The sequence below is a fragment of the Lissotriton helveticus genome, chromosome 9 (genome assembly GCF_964261635.1).
Source record: "Lissotriton helveticus chromosome 9, aLisHel1.1, whole genome shotgun sequence".
Taxonomy (NCBI): domain Eukaryota; kingdom Metazoa; phylum Chordata; class Amphibia; order Caudata; family Salamandridae; genus Lissotriton; species Lissotriton helveticus.
The window spans coordinates 1,276,563,670-1,276,583,245 of record NC_136070.1 but is presented as its reverse complement, the minus strand read 5'-3'; the positions used below and the strand labels follow the sequence as shown (position 1 = coordinate 1,276,583,245).

The 19,576-nt window shown below is 46.6% G+C and overlaps 1 protein-coding gene across 1 annotated transcript in view; it reads left to right on the top strand.

The window, feature by feature from the left end:
• Positions 1–19,576, top strand: part of CPNE9 (copine family member 9) — a 482,542-nt gene that overhangs the window by 208,344 nt on the left and 254,622 nt on the right. Inside the window, exon 2 of the mRNA XM_078659325.1 lies at positions 14,157–14,220. Coding sequence (XP_078515451.1) covers positions 14,157–14,220 — 64 coding nt within the window. The remainder of the gene's footprint in view (positions 1–14,156; positions 14,221–19,576) is intronic.

Below are 19,576 nucleotides of genomic sequence, written 5' to 3'. Positions count from 1 at the left end.
TAATTTAGTTTTTTTAATGTGGGTGATGTGTGAGAGTCTACTGCAGACATTTTGCTGACAAATGTGTTTATGTTTCAAGCACCGTCCACGTGAAGGGGGAAGCAGGAAACACAAGGAGAAGCACCGGCACGGTGGTGGTGCTTAAGGAAAAATAAAATATTTCCTACATATGAGCAGTGGAGGGATAGACAGTACTAAGCAGTGAACGTGGATGTGCGGGGATCTCACCGCAGAAAAGGTAGAAAAGGTGGAGATTCACCCTCATAGGTCTGCGATTAGGATGTTGCAGTATTTTTGCAGTACTCAATTCATAAACCTGCTTCAAAATGCAGTTTGTGAATCGGCCCAGACATGTTTCCCTTTGTGCAATTTTTAATTTTTCACAAGTGGGCTTGGTGCAGTGACCTGCGCCACACCCTTCACTCGCTGAGCGGCCTTGCCGACACTTCATGCCTACCGGGCTGGATTCACGAGGGTCTGCGTCGTGCCCTCCGATGCACCACAAAGCATTGGCAACGAGTCTGTACGCAGTCACGGCGCACCCACGGCGCGGGCGGTGTTCTTGGCACTGCCCCGGTGCCCACGCGCTCCTCGTGCCCCCTCGTCGCATATGGCACCAGTGGAAACAACAAGAGCCTCAGAGCCGACAGGAAGGATGGTCCATTTCACGATTACGCTGCACATTTCGCGTGAGCCGCCGAGGACAGCCGCTGTGCTGGGACGAGCGCCACGCAATATGTGCCTCAGATTCTTGGCGCTGTGAAAAGCTCGCAGTTGGCTGTTTTTAAGGGCTTTGCTTTCCTCGACGCCTCTTCAAACATTCTGCATGAAAAGTGTGTTAGACCCCACTTCCAACAGCATTTTATTCATTTCTTTTTTTTTTTTACATTTTATTGATTTGTTTAGCGCTGGCTTGTGACAGAAAGCCACTTCGCAGCGCTCATTTTAATGTATTTCATTCCGCGGCTGATGGTCACTGAACCTGCTCCGGCGCTGTCTCATGAGAGGCCTGCACAGCTGGGGGAACAGCCCCTGCAGGAGTGTTCATACCAGTGGGGTCAATGTATAGTTGTGTCTACAAATATTGCAGGAGAGCGCAGGGTCTAATGTACAGCTGTGCGTGGGACGCGTGCTTATATTAATGGGTTTAAATACACGGGGGCTTATTTACAAGCCTCTTGCGCCACTTTTGAGGCATTTTTCCCATGTTAATAATGACGCAAATGTGGCGCAAGGGGCTTGTAAATCTGCCCCATGGTGAGGTGTGCACAGAGGGCAGGGAGATGAATGGGCTGAGTGCACAGATGTGTGCAAAGAGATCAGCCCCTCAAAGGGTTCAACGCATATCCGTGTTTACAAAGTGTGCACGGATAGAAATGGGTTTCATGCACGAGGGCAGGAAGCCTTATATAAATACAATTTGCAATTCCAGCTGTGTGTGCACAGAGTACAAACACTGTTTTCTTCACTGCACAGCTGTGAGTGTGCAGTGAATGCAGAGACGATATTGTTTAAAATGCACGGCTGTGTGTGCAAAGTGCATGCTCAATGCACCGCTGTGAATGCAGGGGTCCTAGTGTGTTAAATGCATGGCTGTGTGTGCAAAGTGCATGCTCAATGCACCGCTGTGAATGCAGGGGCAGTAGTGTGTTAAATGCACGGCTGCGTGTGCACAGAGTGCAGTGATACCACAGATACTACTGTGTTGAAAGCACATTTGTGAGCATTAAACTGGAGGTGTTCAATGGGTTAAATGAGCACCTTATAGTACGAAGACCGTGAATCACTAGAGGGTGAACGAGAAGTTGCCCGTGCACACACTATTAGGTTCAATGCACTACTGTGATTGTGCAGTGAATGCTGAGATGCTAGTGCATTAAAGGCAAAGCTGTGTGTGCAGAGTTCAGGCACTAATGTGTGCAGTGAGTGCAAAGAGCGCGGATACTAACGTGTGCAGTGAGTGCAAAGAGCGCGGATACTAACGTGTGCAGTGAGTGCAAAGAGCGCGGATACTAACGTGTGCAGTGAGTGCAAAGAGTGCGCATACTAACGTGTGCAGTGAATGCAAAGAGCGCGGATACTAACGTGTGCAGTGAGTGCAAAGAGCGCGGATACTAACGTGTGCAGTGAGTGCAAAGAGCGCGGATACTAACGTGTGCAGTGAGTGCAAAGAGCGCGGATACTAACGTGTGCAGTGAGTGCAAAGAGCGTGGATACTAACGTGTGCAGTGAGTGCAAAGAGCGCGGATACTAACGTGTGCAGTGAGTGCAAAGAGCACGGATACTAACGTGTGCAGTGAGTGCAAAGAGCGCGGATACTAACGTGTGCAGTGAGTGCAAAGAACGCGGATACTAACGTGTGCAGTGAGTGCAAAGAGTGCGGATACTAACATGTGCAGTGAGTGCAAAGAGTGCGGATACTAACGTGTGCAGTGAGTGCAAAGAGTGCGGATACTAACGTGTGCAGTGAGTGCAAAGAACGCGGATACTAACATGTGCAGTGAGTGCAAAGAGTGCGGATACTAACGTGTGCAGTGAGTGCAAAGAGTGCGGATACTAACGTGTGCAGTGAGTGCAAAGAGCGCGGATACTAACGTGTGCAGTGAGTGCAAAGAACGCGGATACTAACGTGTGCAGTGAGTGCAAAGAGTGCGGATACTAACGTGTGCAGTGAGTGCAAAGAGCGCGGATACTAACGTGTGCAGTGAGTGCAAAGAGCGCGGATACTAACGTGTGCAGTGAGTGGAAAGAGCACGGATACTAACGTGTGCAGTGAGTGCAAAGAGCGCGGATACTAACGTGTGCAGTGAGTGCAAAGAACGCGGATACTAACGTGTGCAGTGAGTGCAAAGAGTGCAGATACTAACGTGTGCAGTGAGTGCAACGCGGATACTAACGTGTGCAGTGAGTGGAAAGAGCACGGATACTAACGTGCGCAGTGAGTGCAAAGAGCGCGGATACTAACGTGTGCAGTGAGTGCAAAGAACGCGGATACTAACGTGTGCAGTGAGTGCAAAGAGTGCGGATACTAACGTGTGCAGTGAGTGCAAAGAGTGCGGATACTAACGTGTGCAGTGAGTGCAAAGAGCGCGGATACTAACGTGTGCAGTGAGTGCAAAGAACGCGGATACTAACGTGTGCAGTGAGTGCAAAGAGTGCGGATACTAACGTGTGCAGTGAGTGCAAAGAGTGCGGATACTAACGTGTGCAGTGAGTGCAAAGAGCGCGGATACTAACGTGTGCAGTGAGTGCAAAGAGCGCGGATACTAACGTGTGCAGTGAGTGCAAAGAGCGCGGATACTAACGTGTGCAGTGAGTGGAAAGAGCACGGATACTAACGTGCGCAGTGAGTGCAAAGAGCGCGGATACTAACGTGTGCAGTGAGTGCAAAGAACGCGGATACTAACGTGTGCAGTGAGTGCAAAGAGTGCGGATACTAACGTGTGCAGTGAGTGCAACGCGGATACTAACGTGTGCAGTGAGTGCAAAGAGTGCGGATACTAACGTGTGCAGTGAGTGCAAAGAGTGCGGATACTAACGTGTGCAGTGAGTGCAAAGAGTGCGGATACTAACGTGTGCAGTGAGTGCAAAGAGTGCGGATACTAACGTGTGCAGTGAGTGCAAAGAGCGCGGATACTAACGTGTGCAGTGAGTGCAAAGAGCGCGGATACTAACGTGTGCAGTGAGTGCAAAGAGCGCGGATACTAACGTGTGCAGTGAGTGCAAAGAACGCAGATACTAACGTGTGCAGTGAGTGCAAAGAGTGCGGATACTAACGTGTGCAGTGAGTGCAAAGAGTGCGGATACTAACGTGTGCAGTGAGTGCAAAGAGTGCGGATACTAACGTGTGCAGTGAGTGCAAGGATACTAACTTGTGCAGTGAGTGCAAAGAGTGCGGATACTAACTTGTGCAGTGAGTGCAAAGAGTGCGGATACTAACGTGTGCAGTGAGTGCAAAGAGTGCGGATACTAACGTGTGCAGTGAGTGCAAAGAGTGCGGATACTAACGTGTGCAGTGAGTGCAAAGAGTGCGGATACTAACGTGTGCAGTGAGTGCAAAGAGTGCGGATACTAACGTGTGCAGTGAGTGCAAAGAGTGCGGATACTAACGTGTGCAGTGAGTGCAAAGAGTGCGGATACTAACGTGTGCAGTGAGTGCAAAGAGTGCGGATACTAACGCGTGCAGTGAGTGCAAAGAGTGCGGATACTAACGTGTGCAGTGAGTGCAAAGAGTGCGGATACTAACGCGTGCAGTGAGTGCAAAGAGTGCGGATACTAACGTGTGCAGTGAGTGCAAAGAGTGCGGATACTAACGCGTGCAGTGAGTGCAAAGAGTGCGGATACTAACGCGTGCAGTGAGTGCAAAGAGTGCGGATACTAACGTGTGCAGTGAGTGCAAAGAGTGCATGCAATGAGAGCACACACTCTTGTGTGCAGCGAGTGCAGAGAACCTGGAGGGTTACATGAAAAGCTGTATGTGTGAGGAGTGTGGACACTCACATGTACTATGTGCAGAGAAATTGGAGGGCTATATGGGTAGCTGTACGCGCGATGAGTGTGGACACTCCTGTGTGCAGAGAAACTGGAGGGTTTAATGCATAGCCGTGCATGCATAGCGTGCAGACACTCACATGTGCAGAGAAACCGAGTGTAAATGCATAGTGGTGCATGCAAAGAGTGCCGGACTGCAAGTGATATAACAATATAGTACAAATGGTAGTGACTTCCAGAGCCATTTAGCCAGTGGGCGGAGTCAATGGAAACCTCCTCCAACCCATAAATCAGCCTCCAACCCATTAAACAGCCCCTGTACTCTGCCAGACTCATGTTCTTTTTTTTTTAGAAAAAAGGGTAATATGTTGCATATACAGTCATGCTACTTTGTGAAGCTATAAAGTAAAGCACGTCAAACCACTGCAAAACGACACCCGTGTAGGCCGGGGCGATGAACTCCGCTCCACCCGCAAAGTTTGCAGTTTTCTGCATTCCGCGCCCCGCGGAGTATGCAGAGTTCCTGGAGTTTTTGCCTCCTCGCGCTCGCTAATGCCAAGTTGGCGAGCGAGGAAAATCCACCTCCTCCAAAGATTTCTCGACACAGGCGGTCGCGGATGGTCACGACCGCTCACATTGAGAAACCTTCCATTCGTGTTGAGAAAGCTGCAGCTCGGGTAGAAAATCTACTCAAGCTGAAAGAAAAGTAGCAGCGCCCTCTTGCGCTGCGCATGGTGCCGTTTGCAATGATTTTAGAGTACGGGATAAACACCTGGGGCTGAAAATGAACACGAACGGCACGACCAAACGCACTCCGCCGCTCGAGGAACTCCGTGTGACACAGCGTAGTTTTTTGTTCACTTCACGGAGTTCTGCATAGCGGCACTCCGCAAACTCCGCCCAGGCCTACACACGTGTGCATGCACATAAAGAAGTAGAGGGAAAACATGCAAATAAACATAACACTAGAACACAACACTCGCTGATACTTCTTACCCTATATTCAGAGGGTTTCGATATCATGCGCATCTAGCGGGAGACTCCCTCCTGGCCTGGCCACTGTCACCCACATATATCAGCTGTAGTGTTTGCTTCAAGCGCCTCGAACAGGGAGCGCACGATGTTAAGCTTGCCAAAATAATTCAATGAAGTCAAGAACTTTCGGACTTTGCTAAGTTATGAAAGTCCTGCACTTCTACCCAAGTAAAGTTTTTGGGGAGAAATTTCCCACTAAGCCTTTTTTGGGGGGAACTGTTCTCGTGCAAAAATTAGGCTTTGAAAGTTTTTCTTTTGCAAAAGCTAAAAGGTGTGGCACAGCGGCCAGGGCGGCTGACTCCGGAGCACAGGGCTCACTGTTCGATCGCTGGCAGCAGCTCAGCTCAGCACCATGTGGCTCAGGGCAATAGCTCACTTAATCTCCCTGACGGACCCCAGCGCCTAGAGACCCCTAAGGGTGAGTAGGTCGCACTTTACAAATACCGTATTTAGATTCAAGTTGAGAAGGTTTTTCCCCTGTGAAAGACTACTGTTGTAGCTTATCGGAACTCCATTGGATGCCGATCAAACAAAGAATTGATTCAGTGCCTGGTGCACACGGCCCTGCTTGGCACAGGCCCATATTACCGCTGCAAGCTACGGATGCCATACTGCCCAGTGACAAGCCTACGCCGGACTCCAAATACCATAATACACTCTTCCCTCCCAGAGGCCACTCCCTCTGGAACTCTCTTCCGTAGCCTCTGTACCTTGAATCTAGTACATAACATGATGTAACATAACATTATGTGGATTAATGTAACATAACATAACGTAATATAATAACATAACATTATGTAACATAACATAACAACCTAACGTAACGTAAAATAATAACATAACAACATATTGTAACATAAGATAACGTAACATAACATAATATGACGTTATGTACCGTATGTAACATGACATAGCGTAACTCAGTAACTTATCATAACAACATAACTACATAAAGTAACATAACATAACTACATAACGTATCGTATCTTAACATACTATAATATTCTACAAGATGATATAATAAAATATCCTACCAAGAAGATGATGAGCAGTGGCACCCACTATTTTCAAACTATTTCTATAATTCGTCAAAATTAAGATATCATATTTAAAAAGTCACAATTTGATTCATGGAGATGTTTTTGTTTGTTCTGAAATTCTTTATTCTTTATAAAAATTAAGTCCTCCTAAAGTAGCCAACGCGTTTCGTCCTGTCTTGGGACTTCTTCAGGCTTATTCTTATATATTGATTTCCTTTTTTATGATGTACTGTATCTTCTCTATAATTCAGGTCATAAGGTTTTGATCTTAGTGATATAAATGTTGATTACCAATCCATAATTGTAGTCTGATTCATCAAGAATAAATTCAGGCCCAAGTTGGCCGCCGCACCTAGTGCTTAGTTAGTCAGTGGACATAGTCAGTCTTCGAGTGTAGTCCTCGCGTCTGATTATGAACGCTAGGACTACGCATGAAGACTGATTATGTCCACTGACTAACTAAGCACTAGGTGCGGCGGCCAACTTGGGCCTGAATTTATTCTTGATGAATCAGACTGCAATTATGGATTGGTAATCAACATTTATATTAGTAAGATCAAAATCTTGTAACCTGAATTATAGAGAAGATACAGTGCATCATAAATAAGGCTCCCTGTTTTCCGTATTTACTGATTTTTACAGATGAATACAAACAGAAAAACATTTATTTTCTTGTCTGTATTTATTTTTAAATGGGGATAAAAACAGAAATTGGGTGCTTTTGAGTCATTCTTAATACCGTTTACTGAAATGTGCATATTTTCATATAAGTGCATTGATTTATCTTCTGCGGGTGTTCATATCACTGAAACTTGGAAGGCATTCAAGCATGACTGTATATTTTATTGGTTAAATAAAGGTGAAAATATACCAGTTTCAACTTTATTTTTCTCACAAAACCCATAATATATATGGATAAATACAGATAAAGTTGACAAAAAATAATTATGGATAAATATAGACCGAAATGTCAAAAAAATAAATACTATAAAACCGGGAGCCCTAATCATAAATAAGGAAAGCAATATATAAGAATAAGCCCTGAAGAAGTCCGAAGACGGGACAAACGCGTTGGCTACTTTAGGAGGACTTAATTTTTGTAAAAGAATAAAGGATTTCAGAACTTACAAAAACGTCTTGAGGGATCCAATTGTGACTTTATAAATGTTGGGGCAGAGTTACAAGCCCCTTGCGCCACTTTTGCGTCCCTTTTAACATGGGAAAAAGTATGCAAAAGTGGCGCAAGGGGCTTGTGATATCTTAATTTTTATGCATTATTGAAATAGTTTGAAAATAGTGGGAGCTGATCATCTTCTTGGTTGTGTGTGGGTGGATTTTTTCCCACTAATAGGGGAATAGGAGGCTTTTCCCCCTGATCTTTGCACCACTAGGATGCTATTCTTACGGTGTAACAAGTGCTGTATTCTACGTCTAAGGTCTCCTGTGTAAATCGCTTAATAAAATATCCTAATTCATCACATAATAATTTCAAAGCAGCCGTATGAAATGACTTTTTATCCAGCCCGGGGTTCTCCTCCAGTCCCCTTATGCACCTGCCGCTCTGAAGCAGCCATTTGTGGGTTCGAGTATATCTTAGAAACAATAACAAAGTAAAGTATATTTCTAGCTAGAGCAAAGACCTTCTAACAAGTTACACAAAGCATTTGCCTAGGAGGCAGACTCCCATTTTAGGCTGCGCTACCAGTTTCTGTCAGTGCTTTAAATGGGCCGGTACTCACCGGTACTGAGTACCGGTACTCATGAAAAGGTCGGCTCATTGGCTGTGAGTGCTGCTGAGCAGGAGTGGAACGCGTCTCTAGCAGCCAAGGCGCAGCTTCTGTAGCCCCATCTGAGCCGCAGCTGAGCTATTCAGCAGAGCTCGTTTGAATAATGTCCGGTGCTCACCATCACGCCGTGCTTGACAGAGCAGGGTCCGGTCAGGCCTGTGCTGTCAATCACATTCACACTATCCCCTGCATTTGTGCAAACACAGGAATCATGGCAATCCTCTGGTAGTGGCAATCAGGCTACAGCCAGTCTGGCCCTGGTGGCAATTAAAAAAGCCATGGTAGGCGGGGAGAAAACATGGCTTTTAACATACTCTTTGTGTGTCTGCTATGTTTGTGTGTCTGCCTGCATTTGTAGGCCTGATTTTGTAAGAACAAAGTGAGAGAAAGAGAGAGAGAATCAAGACACTCTCAGGAGGTATTTTGAAGAAAATGGGTGGCACTTTGTACATGTCTGTTCGGCGACAAAGGTTCATAAATAACGTAGTAGGGAGGGTTGGTGGGTGAATGAGTGGATGGATGAGTGAGCAAGGGTTGGATCATAGATGGATGAATGGATGAGTGAATGGATGGGTGAAAGTGTGGATGATTTAATAAAAGGGTGGATGATGAGTGGATAAGTGAAAGATTGGACGGATGAATGAAAGGGAGGGAGTATAGATGAAAGGGTGGATGATGGATGAGTGAAAGGAGGGATTGGGTGAAAGGGTGGATGATGGATGAGTGAAAGGAGGGATTGAGTGAAAGGGTGGATGATGGATGAGTGAAAGGAGGGATTGAGTAAAAGGGTGGATGGAACGAAAGGGTGGATGGTATAAAGGAGAGAAAGGGTGGATGGATAGATGAGCGAAAGGATTGATGGATGAGTGAAAGGGTGGATAAAGAGATGGATGAGTGAAAGGATGAATGGATAGGTTTAAAGATAGATGGATAGTTTTGGAAATGAAGGGTGGACAGACGGAATGGTGCACAACTGAATGATGGATGAAAGACTGAACAGATGACAGAATGTAAATGTTAAATAGTGGACATCAGCAGGTTAAATGGTAGTTGAAAGGATGAATAGATAGATCGATGGAAGAGACACAAGATATCTCCCAAGGAGGGTATTGATGATTTGCTTCGTGCCATAAGAGCTTTGGTTTGAAGTGGGTGTATTTTCAGTTTCTTCCTACTCAGATGCTCAAAAATATATAGTATTGTGCCAAACTACAGCAATTAACAGTATGGCATTAAGAAGGTGCAACTATTGCAAAAAAAGGAAATGTTAACATATTATTGCATTTCTCTTCAATTTTGTGTAACGAGTTAACCTTCTTTGTTTAAATAACACATTTCTCATGTGTTTTGGTATGTGTGCAACTATTATAGAAGTTGTTAAGTATCATCATATCTTGCCCTTAGCCCCGCCCCTAGCCCCGCCCACTCACTACACCTCTAGCTCATTTGAACGAGTACCTGCACTTATTTTTTCCCATTTAAAGCACTGGTTTCTGTTCACATATACATGGTTAACCTAAGGTTCAAGAATGTCTGCGACCCCCCCACACCACCCACCAACTCTGCATCGACATTTGGAAATGTTTTTCATAAAATGAAAAGTCAAAGCTCTGTCCCAAACTCCAGGGCAGGGAAGTAACCTTGATGTAAGATCCCTTGTACTTTTTAGGTCTGGCTTGATAGGGCAGCCTTCTCAGTCCCTGCGTCATCATCTCAAGAGCTTTAAGATGCAGTCCTGACATGGGGTCTTAGGCTCCGCCCACACGTTGATCCTCCTTTTTGTAAATAGATTATTTACAATTTCCTACAATGTGTTTCGCCTTCTTAGGAAGGACTGACATTGTTTCTCCTTCTTATGGCTCCATATTGTTTCACCTTGTTAGGACTGTATATTATTTTGCCTTATTAGGAAGAACCTTATATTGTTTTACTGACTGGGTTTGTTTTTTTGTAATTTTATGACCTTGCAGAGTTACTGCTTCAAATCACCAGTGACCAAAGAGGCACTTTTAGTGATAAGCAAGGCCTCCTGTGACTGCTGACAGTAATGGAGCACTTTGCATAGCGCCTTGAAGCTGCCAGGGTGCACCACGGTGCACTATTCGGCCCCATTGCTCATGGACACTACGGGGCATATTAGGAAGGCTTTATCGCCGCTTTAGCAGCACTTTTTGGCCCTAAAGCGGCAATTTTTTTATCGCCCTATCAGCAAGCTGTCGCTAACAGGCGTTAGCGACAGCTTTCTGGCGCTATCGGTCGGTTTTCCTGTTGCCTTGCATGCCAGCGATAATTATCGCTAATGACATGCAAGGTAGGCGTTCCCAACTAAAAGCGACTAAAAACAGTCGCTAACATTACTTCCCCCTATTACCAACGCATGCGAAGCGATAATAAAAGTTGCACTAAGCGCGATTATCGCTAGTATTTATTAGATCCTGGAAACCTGACTTACCTGTATTCCTCAATGGGAGGTGGATATTCAGGCTAAGACAACCATGGCGATAATGCGTAAATATCGCTTGATTTCCAGCGATATTCCGGCATTTCGTCGCTATCGCTGGATATTTTAGCACAGTGAAGATAAACGTTGCTAATAGCATGTTTTCTCCGCTAAAATATCCAGCAACAGTCAGCGATAAAAATAAACGCGCTGAGCGCGTTTTGCGATAAATATTTCAAGTTCTTGCTAATATGCCCCTACATTCGCAAGCAGCCTCCCTTCCTCAGAGAGCTTCGCACAGAGCGAGGCATCCCTCCCTTCTTCCAGGAAATGAAACGGCAGAGAAGCTCGGATTGCCGGTAATTCACCTCCGGCCCCCGTGGATTGGAGACGCGACACATTCATTTCAGCGAGCCCTGGGATTGGTTGGGGTGGGAGCGGGGGGGGGGGGGAGCCCCGCCGTGCACCCCAGACACTGCACAGCTGCATATTAACCAGGAACAAAACTGGCTGGGAGCAGCGGCTGTAATGAGGACAGCAACAGGACGGGGTTTAACCCTTTCAGGAAACTCCTGAAACAGCTAAACTGTAAGGTGATGACATTTTAGATATGGTACGCAGCGTGCAACCTAACTCAGTGTGTAGAACAAGTGCATGCAACCTAACTCAGTGTGTAGAACAAGTGCATGCAACCTAACTCTGTGTGTAGTCCATGTGCATGCATCTTAACTCAGAGTGTGGTGCGTGTGTATGCAACCTAAGTCTGTGTGTAGCCCAGGTGCATGCAACCTCCAGGACTCGGCAGACCGCATGTTCATCATTCCGAGGTTGATAAAATGAGTGCCATTGACTTGGTTAAAAGTAACACACGTCATACAGATCTCACGGCCTCGGTTTGTGCAGTCGGATGCTCCTCGGCTCCCTTCCCTATTCACAGGGGCTCAAGAAAGGGGTGCCCCCTTTCCCCTCTCTTATTCGCCTTAGCGATCGAGACATTTGCCGCATGGGTGCACCTGGACTCTGCCTTTCGTGGACTGGACTGGTCGCCGGAGTATTCGGACAGGATCGCGCTATATGCGGATGACACCCTGTTCTTCATATCAGACCCTTGGGACTCCGGGCCCCGTGTGCTCCGAATTCTGCCGATTTTCGGGTAGACTTACAGGCTGTGCGCGCACCCGTCCAAATCTATCATGTTCCCCATTTGCGGCGAGCAGAGGAATCAGACTTTGGCCTCACAACTGATCGTTGCAGAAGTGGGCTTTAAGTACCTCGGGGTATACACCACGCGGTGTCCTAACGAAGCTTGGTCATGCAATATGGCTCTGCTACTACCCGCCGTCTGTGACGAAACGACAATTTTGGTCCCACTTACCCCTTTCACTATACGATAGGTCCTCCATTTACAAAATGGTGTCTCTGCCACGCTTGCTTTATCGGCTGCAGAATTATCTGTATCCTATCCCCCCGTTGTGGTTTCTCCAAATGAATTCACTCCTGAATAGATTCCTCTGGCAGGGGGGTGCGGTCCGGGTGGCGCTTGCAAAGTGTATCCAGTCTACGTACTGCGGTGGTATTACGGCGGCCGACGTCCTGGTGTATTACTGGGCTTCGCACTTCCTGATGGTCAATGAATGGTGGTATGGCTCTCAGGCAGACCCGGCCTGTGCTGTGGAAAGGCTCTTTATGGCGGATACTCCGCTGCTCCATCTCTTGCACAGTTGCTCGCCCTTGGAGGCGTTTCTCCCGGCTTGCCGGGCAGTTATTCAGGTATGGAGGCGGGTGGTCCGCTCTATGGGTTGGTGGGGTATGTTGACCGGCGCTACTCCCCTCTTGCAGGGATCACACCTGTCTCGACATTAGTGGGGTTTCGAAGGTGGGACGATATTGGGATATCCACTCTCAGAGACATTATGCAGGGGTCCATGCTTTAAGTCCTTCCAAAGGCTGCAGGCAGATTTCGAACTTCACAAATCACAGTTCCATCTGTACCTACAGCTCTGTCACGCACTGTCCCCCCTGATACGGCATCTCACGTCCTTACCCGAGTTTCACCCATTGGAAGGTCGGTTGTTGATGGGAGATCTAGGGGCTCACAAAATCCGACAAATTTATCAAACCTTCACTACACACTCAAAAAACAATATACATCGGACCCGGCTGGCTTGGCAGGCGGACGACGATTGGGCCGAGGCGCTGGCTAGCCCCAGGTACTCCGCTGTTTCCACTAGATACAGGCTGATCCAATTTAAATATCTCCACAGAATATATTACACACGCCTCCGCCTCTGAAAGATGGGGTCTATTCAGTCCCCCACATGTCTCCGCTGTGGGTCGGAGGAGGGGTCGTTCCTTCATACAGTGTGGTGATGCGGGGCACTGCAGCACTTCTGGTCGGGCGTTTTGTCTTGCATGGGGCGGGTACGGGCATGGGACATTCCAGCAGACCCTAGATTGACGCTCCTACACAGCACATAAGACATTGGGGGAAACAGATATAAAAGACACCTTCTGTTCTCGGGCTCTCATATTGGCAAAGAGAGACATGGCTCAGCACTGGAAGGCTACGTCCCCACCCTGCATAGCAAATTGGAAAACAGCCGTGGATCGGTGCATGTGAGCGGAGATTGCTGTGTTTCAGGCAAGGGGCTGTCCGCGGATGCATGGGAAGACCTGGGTGAGGTGGGCCAAGTACAGAGGTATCAACTTGTCCTTAATAACGCGGCCAGTAAACTGAGACCCTATTGAACGGCTAGTGGTGAGTGACTTGCCAGTTTAATGTGATAGAGTTACACAGATGTCGACGGAAACTCATTCGATGTGCTATATCATGTTTTTTATGGTATGTATGGTGCGTGGTTGGGTGAGGGGGGATGGGTGTTTTTTCTGGTCTGATGTTCCGCAGACCACAAGGGTGGGACATTTTCAGTACCTAGAGTTTCTACAATATGCCTTTCAAATGTACGTTGCTTACCAGGCTTGGCCCATCTGGTACTATGGAAAATCAATAAAATCTGTTGTTAAAAAAAAAGTAACACTCTGTACTTGTGACTGTCACAGAAGCCTGTGGTGGCAGGGGTGGCCTGTGAGTTTTTATTAAATCTGCATTTGACCAGGTTCGCCGAGGCCTCTGGCGTCCAGACCCCCTTCTTCCTGACGAGGCTCTCTCGTCCTTAGCACGGCGCCGGAGGAGGGAAGCCGGCCGCGCAGAGGCGGTAATTGAGTGTCATCCTCACCAGGACGGCCTCAGACCTCAATCTGTCATCCCTTCTGGCTCTTGATAACAGCTCAGAATAAAACCACAGCTGCTGGGCTTTGATGGATTCTCACATGTCGTCTTATCTCTTTTTTTCTCCTCCCCAGGGGCATCCCCGGGAAGAAGTGCGGGACCATCATCCTGTCCGCGGAGGAGCTGAGCAACTGTCGGGTGAGTGGGGACGTGTCCGCTGCCCCGCGGCCCTGGGTCACTCTCTGGTCTTTGATTGGCCCGTGGGGGCCACTGGACCTTGTGCTGCTGGAGGGAAGCGGGAGGGGCGGTCCAGGCCTGAGGATGGGGGGGCCACTGCGGTGTGGACCATCATGGCTTCAATGTTATCATCTATTGTATAGCGCCTTCCAGCCTTAGCATGGCGCTGTAGCGCTTTCTTCACTTGGAGGTGCTTTAAGTGCGGTTATTAGATTTCCTTCCATAGTATTGTATGGGTTGTGGATTGTGTATGGTTAGCAGAGATTAGTAAAATGTCGAGTGCGTTAGTGCTTCTGGTTGGTTAATACAGATGTAAAATGGGTTCGATTCTGACGCAGATGCTCGCCGCGTGGTCTGCACGTGGGTGGGTGTGACGTAGGACTGACATGTTCATTGACCTGGTCGTTGGTTTTCCATCGCTCTACCAATGCAGCCCGTCTCCAAGAAAGCAACGCAGGCCAGGTAACTAGTTATGGTATGGATCCATGACGTGTGCACGAGGGTGTGGTGTGTTTGGCCTAGGTTTATTTATATGCCGAGACGGATATGTACTAGGAAGTGGCGAGCGCGGCGTTAGCCTCCTTGGCTTAACAACACTCTCTGCCACTTCTGAATCGCAGGGCTGCCCCATATTTACAAGAATGCGGCGCAGCCTTGCATTTCCCCCTGCAATGGCACTACGTTTAGCAACTCAGCGCCAATGGAGGTATCCTTGGACCAGAGTGCAAGGGTGTCTGTGTGCAGGGGAGGATTAGTTATGTGTAGGAAGGTGTCCCTGCCTGCACATAAACAATCCTAAAATGCCATTTTGTTACTTTATTTGTGCTGCTTCATGCAGCACACATGAAAGTGACAAAATGGCATTTTTTTAAACGTTTGTTTATGTACAGGAAGGGACACCTTCCTGTACATGAACAATCCATGGCATTTTGCTTTTTTGACGTGTACTGCACACATGGAAAAAGTAGAAACGAGGAGCAATAATGCATTTCTCTTTGTTTCGCCAGATTAAGACCAGGGTTTTCCTGGTCTTAATTTTGCTGCTGCCGCCGATGTACGCCACTCTTGTACATAGGGGGCAGCGTCAAATACAATGGGTATTGCGTTGGAACGCCCACCCCATCCCCCACTGCACGCCCCTTTCACACTAACCATAGTATGAAAGGGGGCTCTATGTACAAGGCAGCGTTAAGACACGAAAGCTGCCTCATACATAAGGCCAGCCCCTATCGCCACCACAACGTCGGTAAAAGTGACGTTATTGTGACGATAGGGGCTTGTCCACATGCCCCAGAGTTTTGAGACGTATGTCGGCGGGTTGCCGGGGCGGGAGTGCTGTTGTTTAGACAGAGGTTTGCTGGGACTCGCGGGTTGTCCGCCACTTCAGCGCGAGGAAGACACATCACAAGTGTAGTTGGAAAGATCTCTTGAAGCGAGCGTTACTGGATCCGCATGGCTTCGATGGTGTCATATTATGGCACATCACAAGTGTGTTTGTGTGTGTGTTTGTGTGGTATCTATTGTCAGGGTCACTGGAGTTATGCAGAAAGAGAGGACCAAATGATGTGGCAGAGTTGACTAAATTATGTGCTGTCAGGCTGCACATTTTGTGATGGTATTGCTTTATTATTTTTTTCCGTTTTTAACACTCTTAGCAAAGGTTTCACTTAGTAAGCAACAATTCAAAACATAAATACCGAAGTGAGCTACTGCGAGGTGACCAGTCAACCTTTGCAAAATGCGTTTTTGTTACTTTTGTTCTGATTGAGCTAGAAATAATTATTTTTTCTGGTAAAATATGCAAATTATGCAGCAGATGATGGATTATGAGGCAAATGCTTACCTATGCATAATAAGCCACAGCCTCAGATTCACATACTTCCACCTCCAGTTCAGGATCCCTAATATGACACATGATATCCCGTGTAAAGCAATCTTCGTATTTTAAGGCTCTCTGTAGAAGGTTGAATCTCTCTGGCGTCCGAGAACAGAAACCTAAAAAGAATCACTTCTATAGAAGCCAAAGATTGCTTGAACTATAATATTCGTTTTTATGCCAATCACTTGCCTCTGTGGCTTGTAGGTTAAAGCTGTTCTCCGATTCTTAATGTAACAAGCTCGCGAGCTGTAACACAAGGATTACGGGTTAGTATTGACCCATCTCTTAACACTACAAGCAGTCACCTCCCCACCGCTGCATCTGAATCCCATATTGTGACTGAAGGAACCACAAGTCTTCTCAAAGAGCCCCCGCTTGGTTCTCTCGTCGTTGGGTAAGGCTGGAAAGGATGGGATCGTGAAAGCAATATCCAGATATCAAAGTGCTCATACTCCAATCAAACTATCCCAGAATACTTCTCGTAATACGAACATCTTTGATTTCTCCAGACATAAAGTTTATTGTCCAGTTGTGTCAAAAGAAATCTGAATGCAGCAATGTAATATCTTAGGGCCCGATGTAGGATTTCGGCCGTTACCGACTGGTATTTGGTTTTTGAGATGTAGGGGGCCCAAATTTGAACAATTCTGTAAATTTACCGATTCTGTAAATTTACCGATTCTGTAAAATACCGAATCGGTAAATTTACCGATTCTGTAAAATACCGAATCGGTAAATTTATCGAATCGGTAAATCTAGATGTAGGTGGCACTTAAAATAGTGCCACAGGCCCTTAAGAATTCGTTATTTACCTTTAAATACTATTTCATGGTAAATAATGAATTCCTGTGTACATGCACATCTGTGCTAGGGGCATGTATGTGTGTCACATGGCACACAAGCCAGAATCAGGGCTGCAACAGGGTGTCAAAGTGACACCCTGTCCCCCTTGACAATTCGGTAATTTTACCAAATCGGTATTTACCAATTCGGTAATTGACATTGATTCCTATGGGCCTCAAGGCCCATAGGAATCAATGAAATTACCGAATCGGTAAATATCGATTCGGTAAATACCGAGTCCTGCCAATTCGGTATTTTTGACCGATTTTTTACCTACATTGGATTTACCGATTCATAAATACCGAATCGGTTAAATTCGGTATTGATGAATCTGTAAATCCAATTTACCTACATCTAGTCCTTAATTTCTTAGCAAATTACCGTCTGAAACACGATTTCTTTGCACCATCTCAAGCTTTATATTTTTTCTTCAGAAGTGAACCAAAATAAGTTGCCTCGTTGTCTAATTATGTGCTTCCAAACCAATCAATCTTTGTCAGTTATTGTCTTTATTTAATTATTTCGCAGAATCTATGACCCCATCTTGCATCCACAAACCCTGTAAGAATGCTAAACTGTGGTATAGCTGATGAGGCTGTGTTTTATTTGCTTGCATCATGTCTCGTGCTCTTTTTAATAACACAAGAACCATCAAAATTGTGTTCAGGCTACCGTCTTCATTCAAAAGGTCTGATTCTGGGCAAATAATGTATTTTCCCTACGTCTCATCTCTTTTGTCTGACAAGATAAAGAGTGAAAAAAGAGGAAAACCGTCCAGATTAGATGCTGTTCCTCTCGTTTTAGAAGAGTCACTGTACAGTCACAACACAACAATAAATAAAGTTCAGATTTGTTTGAGATTTAGGTACAAAGAAAGAGGTGGGTGGTGTCTACAACGTGGAGTTAAAAAAAGTGTAACGAGGAATCCTTTCCTAAAAGCGTGCCTTAGTAATGAAGGGCGCGTCTTAAAACAAGTGCGCCAAAATACTATCCTTCACACGGTAATTGGGTGCATGCATCTGTCAGTATTCTGTGATTGCTTCAAGACAGATCACATATCAGACAAATTCATGCCTAGAACAAGCCTGAACTAAAACCTTTACCTAAAACAAGCCTGAACTATTGCCTTTGCCAGTGCTTGTTAGCAGAATCACATAAGTTAGTAGCAACAATGATTTTGTGGGAATAATTCAGAATAAGAGAGTGTGAATTAAACATTGCTAGGGTCATAGACACCCCCAGGAAACCTCTGAGCACCACTATAAGTCACAGGCAATAATTACTCCGCGGTGGTATTCGGCACCCCGACCTTCATTGGTGCCGGACGGGGGCTTCTGAGCAGCCTTATGGCCCACGCTTATTCTGTTACACATTAAGCACTGGTTGCAAGAGACCCCGTCGCTTCTCAGTGGTCCTTGGAGCCCTCTAGTCACCCTCCAATGAGCCGTGGCGATGAAGGAAGACTGGGACGATTCCATGTGCTGGAGGGTCAGGGGATACACTCTGGTTACTAGTGGAGTTCGGGGTGACGAGTGCCAAAGTTGAGTAGTCTTGGTGCCACCTCTTTCCTCTTCCATCTTCAACAAGCAGACACTCCCTCCCTCTTTATCTCACTCTTGCCAGCTCTTTTTCAGCATTGCTTTCTTTCTATCTCATTGTTTTTCCATCTTTCTAATCTTCCGCCTTCATTCCTCCGTAATGTTGTCCTCCTCTTGCTCTGGGTCAAAGTCTTATGAGGAAAAGTAAGTGGAAATCCTGCTAAACAAGTGCCTGTGGGTCCCACCTGCCTCCAAAGGTTCAATGTAAGCCCTGCTGGGGACTTACAGTGTGGATCAGAGGGTCACTGGAGGTTTCTGTGAGGCCATCTAGTGGTCGCCAGAGATGGTCTGAGGGCCAGCTGGAATACTGATCAGGACTGTTTTTTTTTTTTTTTGCAGAGTTTTATATAGCGCGAACTAGACCCGAACCGAATCAGGTATCAGAGCGCTTTACATAGCACCAGTTACGTTACATGAGGACACACATTCATTTTAGGCACGGGGAGATTAAGTGATTTGCCCAGAATCACAGGAGATTTTGGCGTCGTTACCGAGACTCGAACCCAGATCCCCAGGTCCGAAGTCGAGCGTCCTAGCCGTTAGGCCAACTCCTCTCCCCAACTTGATTGCAACTGAGAGTCCTGAGAGATGGGGTGGAGGTCTGTGAGGGCCTGATGAAAGTCTGTGAGGACCAAAGGAAGGTCTGTAAAGGCTGTCAGGGAGGATTTGAGCATCAGGTAAGAGCCCATCAGGGATAGGTAAAGGTTTCTTGGAGCCAACTTAGGGTCTTTCGAGCTTTCCGATGGTCAACAGAGGGTGAAGTGGTCGGTCAAACCTTGTTGAGGTTGTGTACGAAAAGGCAGACGCTGACGATGAACCATGAGCACCAACAGTGAAGGTCAGAAGATCAGCTGAAGGTGACTGAGGGTAAACCCATGCTTCTGGTAGCCAAACCCATGCTTCTGATAGCCAAGCCCATGCTTCTGGTAGCCAAACCCATGCTTCTGATAGCCAAGCCCATGCTTCTGGTAGCCAAGCTCATGCTTCTGATAGCCAA